This window comes from Oncorhynchus mykiss, chromosome 13, assembly GCF_057628025.1.
Source record: "Oncorhynchus mykiss isolate SJ-2025 chromosome 13, ASM5762802v1, whole genome shotgun sequence".
Classification (NCBI taxonomy): Eukaryota; Metazoa; Chordata; class Actinopteri; order Salmoniformes; family Salmonidae; genus Oncorhynchus; species Oncorhynchus mykiss.
The window spans coordinates 66,384,064-66,410,697 of record NC_143034.1 but is presented as its reverse complement, the minus strand read 5'-3'; the positions used below and the strand labels follow the sequence as shown (position 1 = coordinate 66,410,697).

At 40.6% G+C, this 26,634-nt stretch overlaps 1 protein-coding gene across 6 annotated transcripts in view; it reads right to left on the bottom strand.

Annotated features, from left to right (window-relative positions):
• LOC110486938 (lipopolysaccharide-induced tumor necrosis factor-alpha factor homolog) overlaps positions 1-25,789 on the bottom strand; it is a 30,880-nt gene extending 5,091 nt beyond the window's left edge. The window contains exons 1-6 of one of the 6 annotated variants that reach the window (XM_036941688.2): positions 25,493-25,789; positions 25,282-25,366; positions 22,318-22,436; positions 22,107-22,191; positions 4,353-4,549; positions 2,795-2,863 (exon numbers count right to left, since the gene is read on the bottom strand). In XM_036941688.2, the coding sequence (XP_036797583.1) occupies positions 2,795-2,863; positions 4,353-4,533 (250 nt within the window). In that variant the 5' untranslated portion in view covers positions 4,534-4,549; positions 22,107-22,191; positions 22,318-22,436; positions 25,282-25,366; positions 25,493-25,789. Of the gene's footprint in view, positions 1-2,794; positions 2,864-4,352; positions 4,550-19,743; positions 19,823-19,951; positions 20,245-22,106; positions 22,192-22,317; positions 22,437-25,281; positions 25,367-25,492 lie in introns of those variants that run through there. The other 5 variants (XM_090194471.1, XM_090194472.1, XM_036941687.2 and 2 more) reach the window with 5 other exon arrangements.
• Positions 25,790-26,634: the final 845 nt, after the last annotated feature.

Genomic DNA, 26,634 nt, shown 5'->3' with positions numbered 1-26,634 from the left:
GCTCTGACTGAGACATTATGTAACTTCATATCCCCTGGTTTCTCAGAGTAGCTCTGACTGAGACATTATTTAACTTCATATCCCCTGGTTTCCCAGAGTAGCTCTGACTGAGACATTGTGTAACTTCATATCCCCTGGTTTCTCAGAGTAGCTCTGACTGAGACATTATGTAACTTCATATCCCCTGGTTTCTCAGAGTAGCTCTGTCTGAGACATTATGTAACTTCATATCCCCTGGTTTCTCAGAGCAGCTCTGACTGAGACATTATTTAACTTCATATCCCCTGGTTTCTCAGAGCAGCTCTGACTGAGACATTATATAACTTCATATCCCCTGGTTTCTCAGAGTAGCTCTGACTGAGACATTATGTAACTTCATATCCCCTGGTTTCTCAGACTAGCTCTGACAGACATTATGTAACTTCATATCCCCTGGTTTCCCAGAGTAGCTCTAACTTCATATCCCCTGGTTTCCTGGAGTAGCTCTGACTGAGACATTATGTAACTTCATATCCCCTGGTTTCTCAGAGTAGCTCTGACAGACATTATGTAACTTCATATCCCCTGGTTTCTCAGAGTAGCTCTGACAGACATTATGTAACTTTATATCCCCTGGTTTCTCAGACTAGCTCTGACAGACATTATGTAACTTCATATCCCCTGGTTTCTCAGAGCAGCTCTGACTGAGACATTATGTAACTTCATATCCCCTGGTTTCTCAGTGTAGCTCTGACTGAGACATTATGTAACTTCATACCCCCTGGTTTCTCAGAGTAGCTCTGACTGAGACATTATGTAACTTCATATCCCCTGGTTTCTCAGACTAGCTCTTACAGACATTATGTAACTTCATATCCCCTGGTTTCTCAGAGTAGCTCTGACTGAGACATTATGTAACTTCATATCCCCTGGTTTCTCAGAGTAGCTCTGTCTGAGACATTATGTAACTTCATATCCCCTGGTTTCTCAGAGTAGCTCTGACTGAGACATTATATAACTTCATATCCCCTGGTTTCTCAGAGTAGCTCTGACAGACATTATGTAACTTCATATCCCCTGGTTTCTCAGAGCAGCTCTGACTGAGACATTATGTAACTTCAAATCCCCTGGTTTCTCAGAGCAGCTCTGACTGAGACATTATGTAACTTCATATCCCCTGGTTTCCCAGAGTAGCTCTGACTGAGACATTATGTAACTTCATATCCCCTGGTTTCCTGGAGTAGCTCTGAATGAGACATTATGTAACTTCATATCCCCTGGTTTCTCAGAGTAGCTCTGACTGAGACATTATGTAACTTCATATCCCCTGGTTTCCTGGAGTAGCTCTGAATGAGACATTATTTAACTTCAAATCCCCTGGTTTCTCAGAGTAGCTCTGACTGAGACATTATGTAACTTCATATCCCCTGGTTTCCCAGAGTAGCTCTGACTGAGACATTATGTAACTTCATATCCCCTGGTTTCCTGGAGTAGCTCTGACTGATACATTATTTAACTTCATATCCCCTGGTTTCTCAGAGTAGCTCTGACTGAGACATTATGTAACTTCATATCCCCTGGTTTCTCAGAGTAGCTCTGACTGAGACATTATGTAACTTCATATCCCCTGGTTTCTCAGAGTAGCTCTGACTGAGACATTATGTAACTTCATATCCCCTGGTTTCTCAGAGTAGCTCTGACTGAGACATTATTTAACTTCAAATCCCCTGGTTTCTCAGAGTAGCTCTGACAGACATTATTTAACTTCATATCCCCTGGTTTCCCAGAGTAGCACTGACTGAGACATTGTAACTTCATATCCCCTGGTTTCTCAGAGTAGCTCTGACTGAGACCTCATTTAACTTCAAATCCCCTAGTTTCCCAGAGTAGCTCTGACTGAGACATTATGTAACTTCATATCCCCTCGTTTCCTGGAGTAGCTCTGACTGAGACATTATATAACTTCATATCCCCTGGTTTCTCAGAGTAGCTCTGACAGACATTATGTAACTTCATATCCCCTGGTTTCTCAGAGTAGCTCTGACTGAGACATTATGTAACTTCATATCCCCTGGTTTCCCAGAGTAGCTCTGACTGAGACATTATGTAACATCATATCCCCTGGTTTCCTGGAGTAGCTCTGACTGAGACATTATGTAACTTCATATCCCCTGGTTTCCTGGAGTAGCTCTGACTGAGACCTCATTTAACTTCAAATCCTCTGGTTTCTCAGAGTAGCTCTGACTGAGACATTATATAACTGAATATGTTCACATTTTCTTCTGAATGCGCTGTGCCGGGCAACCGGACAAAACGATACTGTTTCAGTCTGAACTATGTACAGCTATTGTTGGAGGGGGCAGTTTGGGTCAATTCCGGGGCAATAATTATATTCAGGTCACAAGTTGAGGTCACAAGTTGTGTTCAAACATGTAATCTCATGCATTTGGGTTACTCTTCGAGTAAGTTCCTTATTTAGCTTGCATTGACTCCTTTGATTATGTTGTGTGGGTGTGTGTGTGTGTGTGTAGTCCCCACAAGTATAGTAAACAAACCAAAATGTGACCAACTGGGGACATTTTGTTAGTCCTGTTAGAATTAGTGTTAGGGTAAGAATTAGGTTTAGGGTTAGGCGCTAGGGTTAGTTTTAGGGTCAGGGTTAATAGCTAGGGTTACGTTTGGGGTTAGGGTTAGGGGTTAGAGTTAAGGTTAGGGGTTAGGGAAAATATGATTTTTAATGGGACTGAATTTTGTGTCCCCACAAGGTTAGCTGTACATCACTCTGTGTGTGGTGGAAGTGGAAGTATCAACTCACCAACTGGCACCGGTCCACCTGGTCCAGAGGTGTACTGTGGTGGAGGTGTGTACACACCTGCTTGGGGACCTTGAATAGGAGAGTAAGATCCCAATCACAATGTGGTCACAATGCAATGAACGTGTTATTACTATACCACCACGTACTGTGGAATAAGATTGTACCTAGTGGTGGAAATGGACTTGATTAAAGGGAGTTTTACATTTAAGGGAGTTTCACAGTTTTATGTAGATAGTTTTCTGACCTCGAAAGCAGTCTGTTGTTGAAGGTTGCTCGCTCAGACTCCTTTCAAGGTAAGGAATTTTTTTTATTCTAAATATGTAACATTGCTGAACTATCATTTTAACTGGGTTAACCCACAAAGGGGGGCCTGGGGGCAAACTGATTCAGATAATTGCACCATATCATCAACAAAATTCACCCCCAGTGAAATTCATTTCCAGTTCCAAATGGGTTCCACCCCATTTCCAGTTCCAAATGGGTTCCACCCCATTTCCAGTTCCAAATGGGTTCCACCCCATTTCCAGTTCCAAATGGGTTCCACCCCATTTCCAGTTCCAAATGGGTTCCACCCCATTTCCAGTTCCAAATGGGTTCCACCCCATTTCCAGTTCCAAATGGGTTCCACCCCATTTCCAGTTCCAAATGGGTTCCACCCCATTTCCAGTTCCAAATGGGTTCCACCCCATTTCCAGTTCCAAATGGGTTCCACCCCATTTCCAGTTCCAAATGGGTTCCACCCCATTTCCAGTTCCAAATGGGTTCCACCCCATTTCCAGTTCCAAATGGGTTCCACCCCATTTCCAGTTCCAATGGGTTCCACCCCATGTTCTTCCCTTGATAAGAGCTTGTTTACATATGTCTGGATAAGAGCATGTACTGTGATAAATGACTAGAATGTGCATAGCTAAATATAATGGTCAGGGTTTATTGTGTGCGTAGGTGTTTGCCTGTTTTTCCACACATATCTGGCACCACACATTATTGACATTGAAGGGGAGTGTTTCCAAAGTGGTGTTACAAAATAGTACTTGAAGGATGTAAGTGTTTTCTGTGCTGTAATCCAAAACACAATCAATATGATTCAAAGGAGGAGAAAGAACACAGAACTTTTTAAACAGTATGTTCATACTTTATATTGTGCTCGAATGGTTTGGGAGAACTGAAGAAATAGGGTACTTTCCAATGCCTCCATTCTCCACCAGTGTAGCCAAAGAGCAGGACAGACAGACATACAGACAACCGCCAATCAAGCTGTTTGTTGTTGTTGTGTGTTCTTACTTGGCTTGGGCTGATTGTATCATATCTACAGTGGTTGCCACAAGGGGCAGAGAACGTTCAATTCATCTCCATAGACCCAAATGTGTATTTTAAAAGAGTTTGTTGTGTGTCCTGTCGTCTTTAAGATGGAGTTGATAATGGCAAAGAAAAAATATAGAAACAAACATTCTAAGCTAGAGGTATTTTTTGTTGCAAAAACTCATGTGAAAATGCTTGGTTCTCACATGCAGAATATACAGTAAATCCAGCCTTCTGAAGTACAATAGTAGACACTCACCTCCCTGGTAGGGACCAGGCTGGAACCCTGGTTGTGGAGGACCAGGGGAGGCAGGATATCCGCCTGGGGGCTGGGGGTACAAGCCTGGCTGGGGGCCCTGGCCCGTGGCTATCCCCCCATAGTTCATGGGAGGTTCTGGGTGAGGGGCAGAAGTACCATCCCCGGGATAACCTTTCTCCATCTCGACTGATCTCCACCTGCAATGAGGGAAACTGTTGGTTGTGTTTATTTATTTATATCCCCATTAGCTTTTGCAGAAGTATCAGCTACTCTTCCTGGGGGTCCACAATAAAACAAAAACATGAATAGTAAAAAAAACACACTGACACACTGATACCCTACAGAAAGACTTCATGGTATGTTGCCTGAAAATAAATATGTCTGGGCCTCCTGAGTGGTGCAGTGGTCTAAGGCACTGCATCGCAGTGCTAGCTGTGCCACTAGAGATTCTGGGTTTGAGACCAGGCTCTGTCGCAGCCGGCTGAGACCGGGAGACCCATGGGGTGGCGTACAATTGGCCCGCCGTCGTCTGGGTTAGGGGAGGGTTTGACTGGCAGGGATGTCCTTATCCCTTTGCGCACTAGTGACTCCTGGTTAAGAGGGCATTGTGTGAAGAAGCAGTGCGGCTTGGTTGGGTACTGTTTCGGAGGACGCACGGCTCTCGACCTTTGCCTCTCCCGAGTCTGTACGAGAGTTGCAGAGATGAGAAAATACTGTAACTACCAATTGGATACCACGAAATCGGGGAGAAAAGGGGTAAAAAGTAAATAAAATAAATCTGACAATGTTTTTAAGAAGTCCTATGAAACATTATAAGACTAATAAAAATGATTTATTTTGAGCCTATAGGCTACATGAAATCAAAATGTATTTTGTTTGTTAAACACACTTACCCTGACCACTGTCAACAACTATATATGTTATGGTAGGCTAAGAATATAATGGAATATAACGGAATAAAATACAAATAATATTTTTCCATCACAGGAACATGTGGAACCACTGTCTAAAATCCACATTTCATCTCTTTTTCAACCTCTGCAGGTTTTGGAGTTGTCTATACATGATCGAGCAAAATCATGCACTTAATTTAGGCTACATTATTGCATGACAAATGGTTCTGATCAGTGATAATCAAATCAAATAGTATTAGTCACATGCGCCGAATACAACCTTACAGTGAAATGCTTACTTACGAGCCCCTAACCAACAATACAGTTTTAAAAAATACAGATAAGAATAAGGAATAAAAGTAACAAGTAATTAAAGATCAGATAGATGAGAAAACAAATAGATAAGCTATACCACCTTCACTTATTTGCCCAGCCAGAGAATTAACCAAATATACACACAGAGATTCAGTGAAACAAAATCACATTGATGAAGACAAGTCAAAGGTTTTTTGCCAGTAGTAGGTCTAGGCTACTAAGCGACTGAAGAGGAAAATAATCGATTTATTAAGCTACATTCGCATGTTGGCAAAATGTTCTGATCATGGGCAATAAATGAGCCAACTTGACAAGATGATCATGAGCAGCACTCACCTCAACGTAGCTAACATTTCCACAACCTAGCTGTGGCCTATAACCAATATCCAAACGGAGCCTCAGTGAAAAGAAAATAAATCTGACATTAATTGAATTATTAAGACCAGTCCCCACTCGTCTCAGAGCAGCCCGAAACGGCACTGAAGTTGACCACACGCAGCAGGCTATTGCTTCAATAAAATGTATTATAACAATTGGATGACTTTGGGAGTTTCAGTAAGCAACAATTTGATGCCTTCAATTGAATTAGCCTACTTTTATTCAAATATTTTGGTCATTCGGTGATATTCATTCCCAAAGTAATTCTTTATGGATCCATCCAGTTGTGGTTATTAAGAAACAGTGCATATGGTGGTGGGCTTTGCGAAGATGGATGAAGTGACATGCCTCGCAAAGTTCAGAAAGGAAGATAGTAGTAATGACCACTGCCTAGCAACCATCAAGAACTTAAAAATCTTGGCACACCCATCCCTTTAGCGGGATCATTTGTCAATATCCGCTGATTTGCAGAGCGCCAAATTTAATTTTCATGAAATCACAATGCAATATACCAAAACACAGCTTAGCTTGTTAATCCACCTGGCGTGTAAGATTTCAAAAAACCTTTACAGCGAAAGCTATCCAAGCGTTTATGTTAGGACAGCTCTCTCAGCAGACAAAACATTAAACAGCAAAGTAGATTGCTTTTCTGACTTTCTTGACCAATCAAATTAATCGCTTAAGATCATCCGATGATCTTCGGATGTTTGCACTCACGAGACTCCCAGTTACACAATAAATGTTAGTTTTGTTCCATAAAGATTTTTTTTTATAGCCAAAAACCTCCATTTGGTTGGCGCGTTTTGTTCAGTAATCCACAGGCTCGTGCAGGTCACGACGGGCAGACGAAAATTCCAAATAGTATCCGTAAAGTTCATAGAAACATGTCAAACGTTTTTTTATAATCAATCCGCAGGTTGTTTTTACAATAAATAATCGATAATATTTCAACCGGACTTTAGCTTTTTCAATAGGAGAGAGAGAGAGAGAGAGAGAGAGCGAGAGAGAGAGAGAAAAGGTCTGCTCCAAGCTGTTGGTGCATGCAAAACTCTGGAGACACCCAGCTATGCACTGACGCAATGTGATCATTCTCTCTAATTTTTCAGAAAGAAAGCCTGAAACTATGTCTAAAGATTGTTCACACCATGTGGAATCCATAGGCAAAGGAATCTGGTTGATATCCCTTTAAATGGAGGGAAGGCATGCAATGGAACAGAGGTTTCAAAATAACAGCACTTCCTAGTTGGATTTTCCTCAGGTTTTCGCCTGCAATATCAGTTCTGTTATACTCACTCACAGACAATATTTTGACTGTTTTGGAAACTTTAGAGTGTGTTCTATCTGCCAATTATATGCATATTCTAGCTTCTGGGCCTGACAAATAGGCAGTTTCATTTCGGTACGTTTTTCATCCAAACATCAAAATACTGCCCCTTAGTCTCAAGAGGTTATTAAGAGTGTAGTGCATGCCAATGTCGCCTCAGCATTACGGCTACATTTCATACTAAGCCATAGGCAGAACTTTACCACAATCATGACTAGGCCAGTTCGCGGAAATAAAAGGCTTTGATACCGGCTACACCTTTCAGACATAGAGAAAAGGTGAAACAAAGTTGGAGGGATGATAAAGTCAGCGGGATGCTAAAGTTGGTGGTAAAATTTATTGGTTTGACAAGGACAGTGATACAAATTTAAAATACAATGATATACAAACAACTAAAGCATAATACGAACAATGCAACTAAAAAATGTTGTGTGTGTTAGAGTGCGTCTGTGTGTGCATGTGTTTGTGTGCGTGTCCACATACAGTCCCTGCCGTTCCATATGTTTTTTAATCTGTTTTTAAAAGGTATTTAGCTTTTTGCTTTAGTAATTGGAGATGGATCGATTATGGCTCTGTTGCCGTGAATTCATGTTGGACTTTGGGACTGTGAAGAGACCCCTGGTGGCATGTCCTGTAGATTGGCTGAGTGATTAACCAACATATTTTATTTTTTAATAACTAATAATTAGTTATTAAACAACTAATTGACCGAAGTTGGTTCAATTTAGTTTTTTTTTTTTTGTGAGCCGAACACGTCATTTCTCTAGAGAGAAATTAAATAATTAACGAGAGAAATCAAGTTAAGAATCATGTGGGATGCTGGGCTGAAGGGAGTTTTTATTAAGCAAATATTCAAAGAAATACAGTGCAGAAATGTGGTAATTAACTGCAATGATCATAATCCATTGTGCCAGTTTTTCTTTTAGCTCAAAGACAGATAAGAGAGGAAGAGATGAACCAAGTGCGTTTCTATGGGCTTATTTTGGACTTTTCACCTGCCTTAGGGGAAAAATACTCTCATTGTTATGGCATCGTCATTGTATATGGATCTCTGGAAGGATACTCTTTTAAGCCTGCTAAATTAGGTTTGATGCACACAGACCACATCAATGAGGAATGTACGACAGGGACAGAGACAGTTTGTGAAAAAGTATACCTTATCTACTTTGACAAACGAGTAAAATGATTGATGTCAGACAGCTCTGCAGCATATAATGCCTTTAGAAACTATTCAGACCCCTTTCTCAACATTTTGTTACTTTACAGTGTTATTCCTCAGCAATCTACGCACAATACACCATAATGACAAAGCGAAAACATTTTATTTTTTATGTTTGCAAATTTATTCAAAATAAAAAAAATAGGTATTCAGACCCTTTTCTATGAGACTCGAAATTGAGCTCAGGTGCATCCTGTTTCCATTGATCATTCTTGAGATGTTTCTACAACTTGATTAGAGTCCACCTGTGGTAATTCAATTGTTTGGACATTATTTGGAAAGGCACACACCTGTCTATATAAGGACCCACAGTTGATATTGCATGTCAGAGCAAAAACCAAGCCATGAATTCAAAGGAATTCATGGCTTGTTGAGACACAGATCTGCGGAAGGGTACCAAAAATGTTCTGCAGCATTGAAGGTCCCTAAGAACAGTGGCAAGCAATGCAGATGTAGAAACACCAAGACTCCTCCTAGAACTGGCCGCCCGGCCAAACTGAGCAATCGAGGGAGAAGGGCCTTGGTCAGGGAGCTCACAGAGTTCCTCTGTGGAGATGGGAGAAACTTTCAGAAGGACAACCATCTCTGCAGCACTCCACCAATCTGGCCTTTATGGTATAGTTGCCAGACGGAAGCCCCTCAGCAAAAGGCACATGACAGCCAACTTGGGGTTTGCCAAAAGGCGCCTAAAGACTATCAGACCATGAGAAACAAGATTCTCTGGTCTGATGAAACCAAGATTGAATACTTTGGCCTGAATGCCAAGCGTCATGTCTGGAGGAAACCTGGCACCATCCATATGGTGAATCATGGTGTTGGCAGAATCATGCTGTGGGGATGTTTTTCAGCTGCAGGGACTGGGAGAATAGTCAGGATCAAGGAAACGATGAACGTAACAAAGTACAGAGAGATCCTTGATGAAAACCTGCTCCAAAGCGCTCAGGACCTCAGACTGGGGTGAAGGTTCACCTTTCAAAAGGACAACGACCCTAAACACACAGCCAAGACAACACAGGAGTGGCTTCGGGACAAGTCTCTGAAATGTCCTTGAGTGGCCCAGCCAGAGCCTGAACTTGAGGGAAAGATGAATGGAGAAAAGTACAGAGATTAATGAAAACCTGCTGAAGAGTGCTCAGGACCTCAGACTGGGGCAAAGGTTCACCTTCCAACAGAACAATGACCCTAAGCACACAGCCAAGACAATGGAGGAGTGGCTTCAGGACAAGTCTCAATGTCCTTGAGTGGCCCAGCCAGAGCCCAGACTTCAACCCGATCGAACATCTCTGGAGAGACCTGAAAATAGCTGTGCAGTGACGCTCCCCATCCAACTTGACAGAGCTTGAGAGGATCTGCAGAGAAAAATGGGAGAAACTCCAAATACAGGTGTGCCATGCTTGTAGCGTCATACCCAAGAAGACTCAATGCTGTAATCGCTGCCAAAGGTGCTTCAACAAAGTACTGAGTAAAGGGTCTGAATACTTATGTAAATGTGATATTTCAGTTTTCTATTTTTAATAAAATATCAAACATTAAAAAACTGTTTTTGCTTTGTCACGATGGAGTATTATGTGTAGATTGATGAGAAAAAAACGATTTTATAAATTTTAGAATAAGGCTGTAACATAACAAAATGTGGAAAAGGTAAAGCGGACTGAATACTTTCGGAAGGCACTCTACATAGGCAGGGTAGCTAAATAGTATTAGTAAAGACAGTACTGTACTGGGACCACATAACTTTCTTTAGATGGCCTCGCTGGATGACTGCTACTGCCTGAGCAGAGATTAGATGATTCATTTAAGGAACAAAAAATAATAAAGTCAAATAAAAACCAAGAAGCAGTTCATCTCTAATCCACCCCTTAACCAGGAAAGACTGGAATGCATCTTGTTGATGTTAGGTATGTGTGCAGTTAAGGGCAAGGTGTGCTGTTATGCTTTGAACCAGCTATAGCTTTGCTAGGTATTTTCTGAACTTGACCATATTACTGGACAGTAATCGAGACCAGAGCCTTAACAACTCCCTGGCTTTGGGTGCTGACATATAGAGTGTATAATCATCCACATACAGTCATTCTAGCTTTGTGTAAGACCAGTGGCAATTCATTGGTAAAAATAGAGAAAAGTGATGGCCCAAGGCAACTGCCCTGAGGGACACCACATTGTACATGTCGGATGTTCAAAAAGTTTTCATTGGGTTCTATTGGATAAATAACTCTCCAACAATGTTATGGCAGGTGATGTAAAGCCAAAGCAAGTGAGTTTCTTCAATACCAATTTATGATCAATAACATGATAAGCTGCACTGAAATCTAACAATACAGCTCCAACTATTATATTATCATCATCAATCTATTTTAACCAATCACCTGTCCCCTAAGTCAGTGCAGTACAAGTTGAGTGCCCTTCTCTATATACATGCTGAAAATCAGTAGTTAACTCTGGAAAAACAGCATTGTATTTGGTTGAACACAATTCTCTCCATCAGTTTACTAAGAACAGGCAGCAAACTGATTGGGCGGCTGTTAGAGCCAGCAAAGGGTGTTTTACTATTTTTAGGAAATGGAATTCAGGTAGCTTCCTTCCACACCTGTGGACACGCACTCCTTTAGGCTTTGGTTAAAGATATAGCAAATAGTGGTGACAATCCAGTCTGCTACCATTCTCAATAGTATCCCATCAAGATTGTCTTCACCTGGTGGTTTATCATTAGTGATGGTTAACAATAGTTTTTCCACCTCTCCTACACTAACTTGACCAAATTCAAAACAATAACCCTTCTATTTCATTATTAGATATTTTATACAAAAATATGACAGTTCCCTGTTCAGTGTTGTCATTTCCCTTCTGAGGTTTTCCACTTCACTAGTGAGAGTCATTGAAATGATTGGCAACACCAAAAGGTTTTGTTGTAAATGACCCATCAACTTCAATGAACAATGGAGATTAATTGGGTTTTCAGCACATGTTATCAGTTTAGGTACTCCAAAGTATTTTTCCATTGTGTTTTATGTCATTTATCTTGGTTTGGTAATATAATTTATTATTTTTGTTAAGCTTAGTCACAACATTTCTCAATTGACAGTATGTCAACCAATAACCTGAGCAGCTCTTTAGAATCACATCTTTGAACCATACAATTTGTCAATGCATCATCAATTCAGGGGGCTCTACAGTTCTCACAGTTGATTTCTTGCACATCAACAATTTGCATAAATCATTTTACAAATACTTCCAGTTCTGCATCTGGATTCACTTCCCCATACGCATCAGATCAACATAAATGTTTAACATCTTCAACAAAAGAGTCCTGAGAAAATATTTTGTATGATCTCTTAGAGCTTACTTTTGGCCCAACCTTTGGCTTTCCTTGTTATTGTCACAGTGTTATGGTCACTACAGCCAATGTTGTTGTGTTGCATTATATTATTATGTTGTATTAAGCACCTGGTCAGAGTTTCTATACCTACCATACTTATTTCCATCTCCTTTTTCTTCCTACCACACTTCCTGCGGGTTGCCATGACAACTTCTCACAAAAAACATGCGTTTGTTTACCTATAGCTACTCCTACACAACTCTTATTCTATAATTTTTCTTAAAAGAAAAAGTGAATGTGAAACAATGGGGTCAATTGCTGTAGAATACTAAGGAGGAAGTGGAAAACTATGTTTTTCCTCATCTCTCAATAGTGTGTGACTATCCTATGACCATCTGTCTTTGAAGCCCAGGCTTTAGCTCAGTGGACAAACAGTCTTATGGTGTTGTTGAGTGGTGATAAATGTCACAGATCTCACAAAAACTTCCCTTGTACTTTTCTAGACTGGGGTTCTTGAATTGTGGAACTGAAATGTGAGCCAGTTCCCTATTATCTGGTCTAACCAATGAAACACTTCAGACAATAACACATTGGGGTTGTTAAGGGGGTCCCAGAAGAGACTTAACTCAAGCATGTAGAGAAACAGTAGCGACCATTGTCCCTCATCTAAAAAAATGGCACAGAGTAAATGGCAGCAGTTTTACGAGCACCTAACCAATTGCGCTATGTGGTTTTTTTTTGCGTTATTTGTAACTTATTTTGTTCATAATGTTCTGTCACCGTATCTTAATGCAGAAAATAGCTTCTGGATATCAGGACAGCGATCACTCACCTCGGATTAGACAAAGATTTTTTTTTCGTCAACAAGCAGGACTCAGAGGACATTCTTCGAACACCCGACAAGGTCAACATCCCCGTTATTGGCAAGAGAAAGAGATGCAGGTACAGAGGTCACAGGGCAGGGTGCCTCGTAAGGATCCGCAGAAGGCGAGTGGGAAAGCTTCCGCTACCGTCAATATTACGTGCCAACGTACAATCATTGGACAATAAATTAGATGAGGTACGATCATCAATATCCTACCAACGAGACATCAAAAAATTGTATCATCTTATGATTCATGGAATCGTGGCTGAATGATGACATGGATATTCAGCTAGCGGGATATACGTTGCACTGGCTAGATAGAACAGCACACTATTTGTAAGACACAGTAAGACACTATTTGCCATCTATACTTTTCGTGGCTGTTTATTTACCACCACAGACAGATGCCAGCACTAAGACTGCACTCAGTCAGCTGTATAAGGAAATAAGCAAACAGGAAACTGCTCACTCAGAGGCGGCACTCCTGGTGGCTGGGGACTTTAATGCAGGAAAACTTAAATCATTTTTACCTCATTTCTATCAACATGTTAAACGTGCAACCAGAGGGAAAATAACTCTAGATCACATGTACTCCACACACAGAGACACGTACAAAGCTCTCCCTCACCCTCCATTTGGTAAATATGACCACAATTCTATCCCCCCGATTCCTGCTTACAAGCAAAAATCAAGCAGGGAGCACCAGTGACTCGGTCTATAAAAAGTGGTCAGATGAAGCAGATGCTAAACTATAGGACTGTTTTGCTATCACAGACTGGAACATGTTCCAGGATTCTTCCAATGGCATTAACGAGTACACCACATCAGTCACTGGCTTTATCAATAAGTGCATCGAGGACGTCATCCCCAAAGTGACCGTACGTACATACCCCAACCAAAAGCCATGGATTACAGGCAACATTAGCACTGAGCTAAAGGGTAGAGCTGCCGCTTTAAGGTGCGGGACTCTAACAAGAAGCGTATAAGAAATCCTGCCATGCCCTCAGACGAACCATCAAACAGGCAAAGTGCCAATACAGGGCTAAGATTGAATCATATTACACCAGCTCCGATACTCATCTTATGTGGCAGGGCTTGCAAACTATTACAGACTACAAAGGGAAGCACAGCCGCAAGCTGCGCAGTGACATGAGCCTACCAGATGAGCTAAATCACTTCTACGCTCGCTTCGAGGCAAGCAACACTGAGCCATGCATGAGAGCATCAGATGTTCCGGACGACTGTGTGATCCCGCTCTCCGTAGCCGACGTGAGTAAGTCCTTTAAGCAGGTCAACATTCACAATTACCAGGACGTGTACCCCGAGCATGTGCTGACCAACTGGCAGGTGTCTTCACTGACATTTTCAACATGTCCCTGATTGAGTCTGTAATACCAACATGTTTCAAGGAGACCACCATAGTCCCTGTGCCCAAGAACACTAAGGCAACTTGCATAAATGACTACAGACCCATAGCATTCATGTCCGTAGCCATGAAGTGCATTGAAAGGCTGGTAATTGCTCACATCAACACCATCATCCCAGAAACCATAGACCCACTCCAATTTGCATACCACCCAACAGATCCACAGATGATGCAATCTCTATTGCACTTCACACTGCCCTTTTCCACCTGGACAAAAGGAACACCTACGTGAGAAATCTATTAAATTGACTACAGCTCAGTGTTCAACACCATAGTACCCTCAAAGCTCATCACTAAGCTAAGGATCCTGGGATTAAACATCTCCCTCTGCAACTGGATCCTGGACTTCCTGACGGGCCACCCCCAGGTGGTAAGAGTAGGTAGCAACATATTTGCCACACTGATCCTCAACACTGGAGCCCCTCAGGGGTGCGTGCTCAGTCCCCTCCTGTACTCCCTGTTAACCCACAACTGCATGCCCAAGCACAACTCCGACACCATCATTAAGTTTGTAGACGACGTGACAGTGGTAGGCCTGATCATCAACAACGATGAGACCGCCTATAGGGAGGAGGTCAGAGACCTGGCCAGGTGGTGCCAGAATAACAACCTATCCCTCAACGTAACCAAGACTAAGGAGATGATTGTGGACTACAGGAAAAGGAGGACCGAGCACGCCCCCATTCTCATCGACAGGGCTGTAGTGGAGCAGGTTGAGAGCTTCATGTTCCTTGGTGTCCACATCACCAACAAATTAGAATGATCCAAACACACCAAGACAGCTGTGAAGAGGGCACAACAAACCCTATTCCCCCTCAGGAAACTCAAAAGATTTGACATGGGTCCTCAGATCCTCAAAAGGTTCTACAGCTGCAACATCGAGAGCATCTTGACTGGTTGCATCACTGCCTGGTACGGCACCTGCTCGGCCTCTGACCGCAAGGCACTACAGAGGGTAGTGCGTACGGCCCAGTACATCACTAGGGCTAAGCTGCCTGCCATCCAGGACCTCTACACCAGGCGGTGTCAGTGGAAGGCCCTAAACATTGTCAAAGACCCCAGCCACCCCAGTCATAGACTGTTCTCTCTACTTCCGCATGGCAAGCGGAACCGGAGCTCCAGTCTAGGACTAAAAGGCTTCTCAACAGCTTTTACCCCCAAGCCATAAGACTCCTGAACAGATCATCAAATGGCTACCCAGACTATTTGCATTGTGTCCCCCCCATCTCCTCTTTTCAGCTGCTGCTACTCTCTTTTTATCATATATGCATAGTCACTTAAACTATACATTCATGTACATACTACCTTAAATTAGTCCGACTAACCGGTGCACATTGGCTAGCCTGAAGGTGGGGTTCGCCCAGGGAGCCATACAACCTAGAACCACCACTGCTCATTAGTCTGTACTACTATAAGGTCATTACTAACCCACCTGTTTAAACAAATCAACTTAATATCAAGCATTTTACTGGCTGAATCAGGTGGTGTTAGTGATGGGCAAGAACAAATATGTGCACCTCTGTTGAGCCCCAGAACCAGGATAAAGAAACCCTGCTATATGTTAATACTCCCACGTCTCGTTCATCACTCGGCTTATAAGTAAGCTTGGAAATTGAGGCAAGCTATATGTGATCTGGCTGCTGTATAAACCCATTAAGAAGGAGTAATGTTGTAAATGTTGCCTTGAGACAGTGGACTCCCCCTGTTTCCCTCCCTATGTCCCTCTATCTCTCCTCTTATTGATTAGATAAAGCCTCTGGATAACCTACTAAAGCTTTCACATTATCTAAATGGTGTACTTGGACATGGATGAAGTAGTGCATCTGTATTGTAGTGAATAATACATCTGCATTCTGAAGTAGTGTATCTGTATTGTAGTGAATAATACATCTGCATTCTGAAGTAGTGTATCTGTATTGTAGTGAATAATACATCTGCATTCTGAAGTAGTGTATCTGTATTGTAGTGAATAATACATCTGCATTCTGAAGTAGTGTATCTGTATTGTAGTGAATAATACATCTGCATTCTGAAGTAGTGCATCTGTATTGTAGTGAATAATACATCTGCATTCTGAAGTAGTGTATCTGTATTGTAGTGAATAATACATCTGCATTCTGAAGTAGTGTATCTGTATTGTAGTGAATAATACATCTGCATTCTGAAGTAGTGCATCTGTATTGTAGTGAATAATACATCTGCATTCTGAAGTAGTGCATCTGTATTGTAGTGAATAATACATCTGCATTCTGAAGTAGTGTATCTGTATTGTAGTGTATTGTAGTGAATAATACATCTGCATTCTGAAGTAGTGCATCTGTATTGTAGTGAATAATACATCTGCATTCTGAAGTAGTGCATCTGTATTGTAGTGAATAATACATCTGCATTCTGAAGTAGTGTATCTGTATTGTAGTGAATAATACATCTGCATTCTGAAGTAGTGCATCTGTATTGTAGTGAATAATACATCTGCATTCTGAAGTAGTGTATCTGTATTGTAGTGTATTGTAGTGAATAATACATCTGCATTCTGAAGTAGTGTATCTGTATTGTAGTGAATAATACATCTGCATTCTGAAGTAGTGTATCTGTATTGTAGTGAATAATACATCTGCATTCTGAAGTAGTGTATCTGTATTGTAGTGAATAATACATCTGCATTCTGAAGTAGTGTATCTGTATTGTAGTGAATAATACATCTGCATTCTGAAGTAGTGTATCTGTATTGTAGTGTATTGTAGTGAATAATACATCTGCATTCTGAAGTAGTGTATCTGTATTGTAGTGAATAATACATCTGCATTCTGAAGTAGTGCATCTGTATTGTAGTGAATAATACATCTGCATTCTGAAGTAGTGTATCTGTATTGTAGTGAATAATACATCTGCATTCTGAAGTAGTGTATCTGTATTGTAGTGAATAATACATCTGCATTCTGAAGTAGTGTATCTGTATTGTAGTGAATAATACATCTGCATTCTGAAGTAGTGCATCTGTATTGTAGTGAATAATACATCTGCATTCTGAAGTAGTGTATCTGTATTGTAGTGAATAATACATCTGCATTCTGAAGTAGTGTATCTGTATTGTAGTGAATAATACATCTGCATTCTGAAGTAGTGTATCTGTATTGTAGTGTATTGTAGTGAATAATACATCTGCATTCTGAAGTAGTGTATCTGTATTGTAGTGAATAATACATCTGCATTCTGAAGTAGTGCATCTGTATTGTAGTGAATAATACATCTGCATTCTGAAGTAGTGTATCTGTATTGTAGTGAATAATACATCTGCATTCTGAAGTAGTGTATCTGTATTGTAGTGAATAATACATCTGCATTCTGAAGTAGTGTATCTGTATTGTAGTGAATAATACATCTGCATTCTGAAGTAGTGTATCTGTATTGTAGTGTATTGTAGTGAATAATACATCTGCATTCTGAAGTAGTGTATCTGTATTGTAGTGAATAATACATCTGCATTCTGAAGTAGTGTATCTGTATTGTAGTGAATAATACATCTGCATTCTGAAGTAGTGTATCTGTATTGTAGTGAATAATACATCTGCATTCTGAAGTAGTGTATCTGTATTGTAGTGTATTGTAGTGAATAATACATCTGCATTCTGAAGTAGTGTATCTGTATTGTAGTGAATAATACATCTGCATTCTGAAGTAGTGTATCTGTATTGTAGTGTATTGTAGTGAATAATACATCTGCATTCTGAAGTAGTGTATCTGTATTGTAGTGTATTGTAGTGAATAATACATCTGCATTCTGAAGTAGTGTATCTGTATTGTAGTGAATAATACATCTGCATTCTGAAGTAGTGTATCTGTATTGTAGTGAATAATACATCTGCATTCTGAAGTAGTGTATCTGTATTGTAGTGTATTGTAGTGAATAATACATCTGCATTCTGAAGTAGTGTATCTGTATTGTAGTGTATTGTAGTGAATAATACATCTGCATTCTGAAGTAGTGTATCTGTATTGTAGTGAATAATACATCTGCATTCTGAAGTAGTGTATCTGTATTGTAGTGAATAATACATCTGCATTCTGAAGTAGTGTATCTGTATTGTAGTGAATAATACATCTGCATTCTGAAGTAGTGTATCTGTATTGTAGTGAATAATACATCTGCATTCTGAAGTAGTGTATCTGTATTGTAGTGAATAATACATCTGCATTCTGAAGTAGTGCATCTGTATTGTAGTGAATAATACATCTGCATTCTGAAGTAGTGTATCTGTATTGTAGTGAATAATACATCTGCATTCTGAAGTAGTGTATCTGTATTGTAGTGAATAATACATCTGCATTCTGAAGTAGTGTATCTGTATTGTAGTGTATTGTAGTGAATAATACATCTGCATTCTGAAGTAGTGTATCTGTATTGTAGTGAATAATACATCTGCATTCTGAAGTAGTGTATCTGTATTGTAGTGAATAATACATCTGCATTCTGAAGTAGTGCATCTGTCTTGTAGTGAATAATACATCTGCATTCTGAAGTAGTGCATCTGTATTGTACAGTAAAGCTGTTAGTATGGTTGTGTTTTTCAATATTATGAAATTGCTTACTGTAACTGTATATTCAAGCTATATTAAGTTGAGTCTATACAGTAAACATAGTGTGTATGAGGTTGTGTGTCAGTGTTTAAACTCTACCAGTGGAGGCTGCTGACAGGAGGACGGCTCATAATAATGTCTGGAACGGAGTGAATGGAATGGCATCCAACACATGGAAACCTTGTGTTTGATATTTTATTTTTATACCATTACACTCATTCCGCTCCAGCCATTACCACGAGCCATCCTCCCCAATTAAGGTGCCACCAACCTCCTGTGCACTCTACCCTGAGTTGGCTCCTACTCAGAGTAAATACGGCCAGTCAATTTCCTCCAGCTCGGTGCTATCTCATCATGTTTTCATGAACTCACACCAACAATTTTAGTACACAAGTAGTGCCACACCCTAACAAGGATTTCCTCATGACTAACTGTAGATGACAGAAAGACATTCCCTTTCAACACAGTCATTTTAACAGCTTCTCCTCTCTTCTCATAATAATACTATTTAACAGAGGACAGACCAACATAAATCTCTCCTATAACACAAATACTGCTGTAGAAAACAGGATAAAATACAGATGTTGGATCTTAATTTGACCAGTTTGCTACAGCAGGGAAAATATCCTACAGCAACAGTAAATGTGAACTATAATGTAGATTATAATTAAATGGACGTTTTGTAGGGGTTGATACTTTTCAAAGTGGAAATTTCAAACGTTTAAGTTCTCCAGCAAGAGGGTGATCAAATTAAGATCCTACATGTGTAGGCTCCATACAAGATGAATTAGTAGACAAACATTTACAAGTGACGGTCTGTATCCCAGGCTTTAGGCTAGCTCTTAACCCCAAACCTCTACTACAGTATGAAAGGCCGTTCAGGTCTTGTGTGTCAAAATGAACAAATCAAATAACACTATTTGGTAAATCAAATATGACTATTTCACGCGTCAAATAACCAAGACGACCGTGACCTGAACGGCGTCGCATACTGCAGAGCGTAATACTCCTCTCCTCCTTATCCCTCCCAGTCCATGGTCTCCTAAGGGGAGAATCTCTAATCCCTGGCCCAAATACCTGAAGGATTCCTGGGGTGAACGACTGGACTGAGGACCTGGAACTATCCGGTCCTGGGAGAAAAGAAAGACTGAGGTACCTTTGGTTTAAGAGCGAAGAAGAAGTGGTGGGAGGAGGAGAGTGTATGAGAGGGAGGAGGAAAACCAAGCTTCCCAAGACCTACAGTTTCTGATATTACAGGAAATTGTTTAACTGTTGCAACTCTTACCTTACGTTAGCATTGGGACCTCCTGTGTTTTGTGATGCTGTTCAAGTGGTTGCAATCAAAGTAAGGTGTTTTTGCTTTTACCGCAAACTCAGCTTACTGGACCTGGTACTGCTATTGATGTGCATAGGAAACTCCCCGTTGCTGTGTATTACATGTGAAAAATGACTACCCTTTCTGTTAAGCACGTGCACAGATATTTATCAATCCAATGATACACTTCTGTAGCTAAAACAAAGTTTAAACGGGGTTAGAAGTCCAAAACGCACAGGCGTTATGGTGGGACTTTCTGTCTTATGTAACCATACCAAATGTAACATATCATACTAATTTCAGTGTCCTGGATTTACATGTGCTATGTTACTTCTAGTCTATGAGGCCAGCTGTGGACAGGAGCGATATGCTATTGGATGAGCTCATCTGCCATCGCCAGAGAGTGATCTGGGCATCTGAGTCAGTGAAACTGGAAAGCTTTTTTAGGACTATAATTTCCTCCTCATATGTGAGTCTCCACAGACCGAGGCCTGAGCTATTGATTGATTCAAGACAAGGTTGTTTTTATTGAACTTCGATTCTCAGTTTGTCAGTGTCAAAGTAGCCTGTCATTTCCATCATTTGTGCTGAAAAAAAGATTTTGCTCAGCCTCCAGTCATGTAAAAGGACATATAATTGCATCAAATGTGGTAATAAAAGGCCCATTTTTTCCTGGACCCTATGCTAATAAAAATTTTCCCCATGTGTGCAACTTCTGTATGTGCCTCTACTGTACTGCTCTATGCCACTATGCAAATGCACTGATATGCATGCAATGCTTTATTATAAAGGAGATTTTTTTTATGCGTTCTGGTACAAATGAAGCACTGAACACAGGTAGTCTAGACTCTAGCTAACCACCCAATACTAACATATCCTCACAAGCCTCTTGTCCTCACAAACCTCACAAACCTCTCTCTATATGGCCAGCCAGCCATATATCATGGCTATATGATGAAGTTATTATTTAAGAGCATTGAAGATGAATCACAATCAGTAAAAAAAAAGTATTGAGCTAGCTAACTAGCAGATTTACATCAATCATCAATATCAACGATCAGCTGATAGCCCACCCTCTTTTCCTGATGTCAATCATGTCTATAGGAGTCACTGTTACTAGCTTGCTTAACATTTGTGATGAGTGAGTGTGTTGTTGCAGAAATAAATAGGCATATGCTAAAACATTTAAAACTCTATATTAAAATGAGTGCCTAGCACTGGGATTGAACACAAGATCCTCTGAGCTGTAGATCTGTAACGAAGCCCGCTAGCTGTTAATAGGTGCTTACGTTGCCCCTAGTGGATGATAGTAAATTGCTATGGAAGTAAAATAAACCAGGATGCCACATTTTGACCATTTCAAATATGCATAATTATTATGTCATCCACTAGAGTCTGGCCTGCTCTACTTCACACTACCTGCTCAACCTAGAGCTGAACATGGAAACCTAGAGCTGAACATGGAAACCTAGAGCTGAACATGGAAACCTAGAGCTGTCAAAACATGGAAACCTAGAGCTGAACATGGAAACCTAGAGCTGTCAAAACATGGAAACCTAGAGCTGAACATGGAAACCTAGAGCTGAACATGGAAACCTAGAGCTGAACACGGAAACTTAGAGCTGAACATGGAAACCTAGAGCTGAACATGGAAACCTAGAGCTGAACATGGAAACCTAGAGCTGTCAAAACATGGAAACCTAGAGCTGAACATGGAAACCTAGAGCTGAACATGGAAACCTAGAGCTGAACATGGAAACCTAGAGCTGAACATGGAAACCTAGAGCTGAACATGGAAACTTAGAGCTGAACATGGAAACCTAGAGCTGAACATGGAAACCTAGAGCTGAACATGGAAACCTAGAGCTGAACATAGAAATCATTACAGGCTGCATAGAGCAGACCTGAGTAAAGTAGATGTTTCCATCAGGTCTTGTGTGTCAAAATGAACAAATCAAATAACACTATTTGATAAATGAAATAAGACTATTTCACGCGTCAAATAACCAAGACGACCGTGACCTGAACGGCGTCGCATACTGCAGAGCGTAATACTCCTCTCCTCCTTATCCCTCCCAGTCCATGGTCTCCTAAGGGGAGAATCTCTAATCGATGGCCCAAATACCTGAAGGATTCCTGGGGTGAACCACTGGGCTGAGGGCCTGGAACTATCCGGTCCTGGGAGAAAAGAAAGACTGAGGTACCTTTGGCTGGAGAGCGAACAAGAAGTGGTGGGAGGAGGAGAGTGTATGTGAGGGAGGAGGAAAAACAAGCTTCCCAAGACCTCCTACAGTTTCTGATATTACAGGAAATTGTTTAACTGTTGAAACTCTTACCTTACGTTAGCATTGGGACCTCCTGTGTTTTATGATGCTGTTCAAGCAGGAAAGTGTTGAAATACCACTGGAGGCTGAAGGAATGAAAGAGTTCCACAAGAACATGCAAACAAAAGAACCTGCTCCAATAAAGTTTCAGTGAAAGAGAAACAGATGAGGAGAGAGAGAGAGAGAGAGAGAGAGAGAGAGAGAGAGAGAGAGAGTGAGAGAGGGAGAGAGAGTGTGTGAGAGAGAGAGAGGGAGTAAGACATTCATAAAAATAATGATTGTGTTTGAAAAATTGATTGTATTTCGAAGCAGTTTGGGCTGACTGTTCCGTCATTAGCTTTCAGGAGAATCCCCGCCCTTCACAAACTCATATGATGCCTGACCTCAACCTTTCAGTGGTCACACACCAACGCATGCATTGTTTAGGGTGCTATTTACAAAGGGTTGAGTGTGCTCATAGCTTAATCCTACAGTTAACACTGGGCATGAAATATCATGGACTATAGTCTGTATGACATAATTGTAAGAATGGATGGAAATCTCAACAATTTAAGGGATTGTCATCCTTACATAAAGGGTGGATAATAAAATTATAATACAGTTAATTATTCATTAATCATTTATATTAAATAGTTATAAAAACACACCACCTATTTTTGTCAATAGGGGAAAAAATCTTACTGTGAGAAGGAGTGGAAACATCAAGAAAACAGCCGATCAATAGCCAATTAATTTACTATGAGATGTCTGAGAAATATTGGACATATTCTAGATATTAATTCTAGAAACAAATTAGTATAAAATGAATATTTCCACAACCTGTTGTAATTTGAACTTCCTGGATGGTGAATATGATTTAATAGTGCCTGGTCTCTCTCTCTCTTTGAACCTTTATTTTACCAGGTTAGTCACATTGAGAGTAGAAACCTGTTTTACAAGACAGACCTGGCCAAAATAGCAGCACACAATGGAAAACATGCTTCTGTTAATATTTGGATTCTCTGACTGTGTAAGACTCCACATTATGAACATTAGACACAGCACATGGTGACAGACAGGGGAATAACTTTGATTGGAGATGTGGGGGGTGGGTTGCGGGGATTCTGGCCTAGGGGGCTCTTCCCCAGCATTTGTTTTTTCCAAATATAGTTCATTTCATTCACTACAACTTCAACACAATCCAACATGGTCCCATGGCATGGAAATAGGAGAAAAACTTAAAAAACATCTAATGAACAGCCTAACCCTAAATTTGAGATATTGCACAGGGCTTTTACCGCAAACTCAGCTTACTGGACCTGGTACTACTATTGATGTGCATAGGTCAAATTTAGGGTTGTGCTGCTCAGTGAATTTCCTGTATTTTTTTGCTACTACTCAACTTGTATGGAAACTTCCCGTTGCTGTGTATTACATGTGAAAAATGACTACCCTTTCTGTTAAGCACGTGCACAGATATTTATCAATCCAATGATACACTTCTGTAGCTAAAACAACGTTTAAACGGGGTTAGAAGTCCAAAATGCACAGGCGTTATGGTGGGACCTTCTGTCTTATGTAACCATACCAAATGTAACACATCATATTAATTTCAGTGTCCTGGATTTACATGTACTATGTTACTTCTAGTCTATGAGACGAGCTGTGGACAGGAGCGATATGCTATTGGATGAGCTCATATGCCATCGCCTGAGAGTGATCTGGGCATCTGAGTCAGTGAAACTGGAAAGATTTTTAAGGACTATAATCTCCTCCTCATATGTGAGTCTCCACAGACCGAGGCCTGAGCTATTGATTGATTCAAGACAAGGTTGTTTTTATTGAACTTCGATTCTCAGTTTGTCAGTGTCAAAGTAGCCTGTCATTTCCATCATTTGTGCTGAAAAAAAGATTTTGCTCAGCCTCCAGTCATGTAAAAGGACATATAATTGCATCAAATGTGGTAATAAAAGGCCCATTTTTTCCTGGACCCTATGCTAATAAAAATGTTCCCCATGTGTGCAACTTCTGTATGTGCCTCTACTGTACTGCTCTATGCCACTATGCAAATGCACTGATATGCATGCAATGCTTTATTATAAAGGAGATTTTTTTATGCGTTCTGGTACAAATGAAGCACTGAACACAGGTAGTCTAGACTCTAGCTAACCACCCTATACTAAAATATCCTCACAAGCCTCTCTCTATATGGCCAGCCAGCCATATATCCTGGCTATATGATGAAGTTATTATTTAAGAGCATTGAAGATGAATCACAATCAGTAAAAAAAGTATTGAGCTAGCTAACTAGCAGATTTACATCAATCATCAATATCAACGATCAGCTGATAGCCTACCCTCTTTTCCTGATGTCAATCATGTCTATAGGAGTCACTGTAACTAGCTTGCTTAACATTTGTGATGAGTGAGTGTGTTGTTGCAGAAATAAATAGGCATATGCTAAAACATTTAAAACTCTATATTAAAATGAGTGCCTAGCACTGGGATTGAACCCAACATCCTCTGAGCCGTAGATCTGTAACGAGGCCCGCTAGCTGGTAATAGGTGCTTGCGTTGCCCCTAGTGGATGATAGTAAATTGCTACGGAAGTCAAATAAACCAGGATGCCATATTTTGACAATTTCAAATATGCATAATTATTATGTCATCCACTAGAGTCTGGCCTGCTCTAATTCACACTACCTGCTCAACCTAGAGCTGAACATGGAAACCTAGAGCTGAACATGGAAATCATTACAGGCTGGATAGAGCAGACCTGAGTAAAGTAGATGTTTCCATCAGGTCTTTTGTGTCAAAATGAACAAATAAAATAACACTATTTGATAAATGAAATAAGACTATTTCACGCGTCAAATAACCAAGACGACCGTGACCTGAACGGCGTCGCATACTGCAGAGCATAATACTCCTCTCCTCCTTATCCCTCCCAGTCCATGGTCTCCTAATGGGAGAATCTCTAATCCCTGGCCCAAATACCTGAAGGATTCCTGGGGTGAACCACTGGGCTGAGGGCCTGGAACTATCCGGTCCTGGGAGAAGAGAAAGACTGAGGTACCTTTGGCTGGAGAGCGAACAAGAAGTGGTGGGAGGAGGAGAGTGTATGAGAGGGAGGAGGAAAAACAAGCTTCCCAAGACCTCCTACAGTTTCTGATATTACAGGAAATTGTTTAACTGTTGAAACTCTTACCTTACGTTAGCATTGGGACCTCCTGTGTTTTATGATGCTGTTCAAGCAGGAAAGTGTTGAAATACCACTGGAGGCTGAAGGAATGAAAGAGTTCCACAAGAACATGCAAACAAAAGAACCTGCTCCAATACAGTTTCAGTGAAAGAGAAACAGATGAAGAGAGAGGGAGGGAGAGAGAGATTGAGAGAGAGAAATGGAAACAGAGGAGAGAGAGAGAGAGAGAGAGAGTGTGTGAGAGAGAGAGGGAAAGAGAGCGAGAGAGAGAGGGAGTAAGACATTCATAAAAATAATGATTGTGTTTGAAAAATTGATTGTATTTCGAAGCAGTTTGGGCTGACTGTTCCGTCATTAGCTTTCAGGAGAATCCCCGCCCATCACAAACTCATATGATGCCTGATCTCAACCTTTCAGTGGTCACACACCAACGCATGCATTGTTTAGGGTGCTATTTACAAAGGGTTGAGTGTGCTCATAGCTTAATCCTACAGTTAACACTGGGCATGAAATATCATGGACTATAGTCTATATGACATAATTGTAAGAATGGATGGAAATCTCAACCATTTAAGGGATTGTCATCCTTACATAAAGGGTGGATAATAAAATTATAATACAGTTAATTATTCATTAATCATTTATATTAAATAGTTATAAAAACACACCACCTATTTTTGTCAATAGGGGAAAAAATCTTACTGTGAGAAGGAGTGGAAACATCAAGAAAACAGCCGATCAATAGCCAATTAATTTACTATGAGATGTCTGAGAAATATTGGACATATTCTAGATATTAATTCTAGAAACAAATTAGTATAAAATGAATATTTCCACAACCTGTTGTAATTTGAACTTCCTGGATGGTGAATATGATTTAATAGTGCCTGGTCTCTCTCTCTCTTTGAACCTTTATTTTACCAGGTTAGTCACATTGAGAGTAGAAACCTGTTTTACAAGACAGACCTGGCCAAAATAGCAGCACACAATGGAAAACATGCATCTGTTAATAGTTGGATTCTCTGACTGTGTAAGACTCCACATTATGAACATTAGACGCAGCACATGGTGACAGACAGGGGAATAACTTTGATTGGAGATGTGGGGGGTGGGTTGGGGGTTCTGGCCTAGGGGGCTCTTCCCCATGA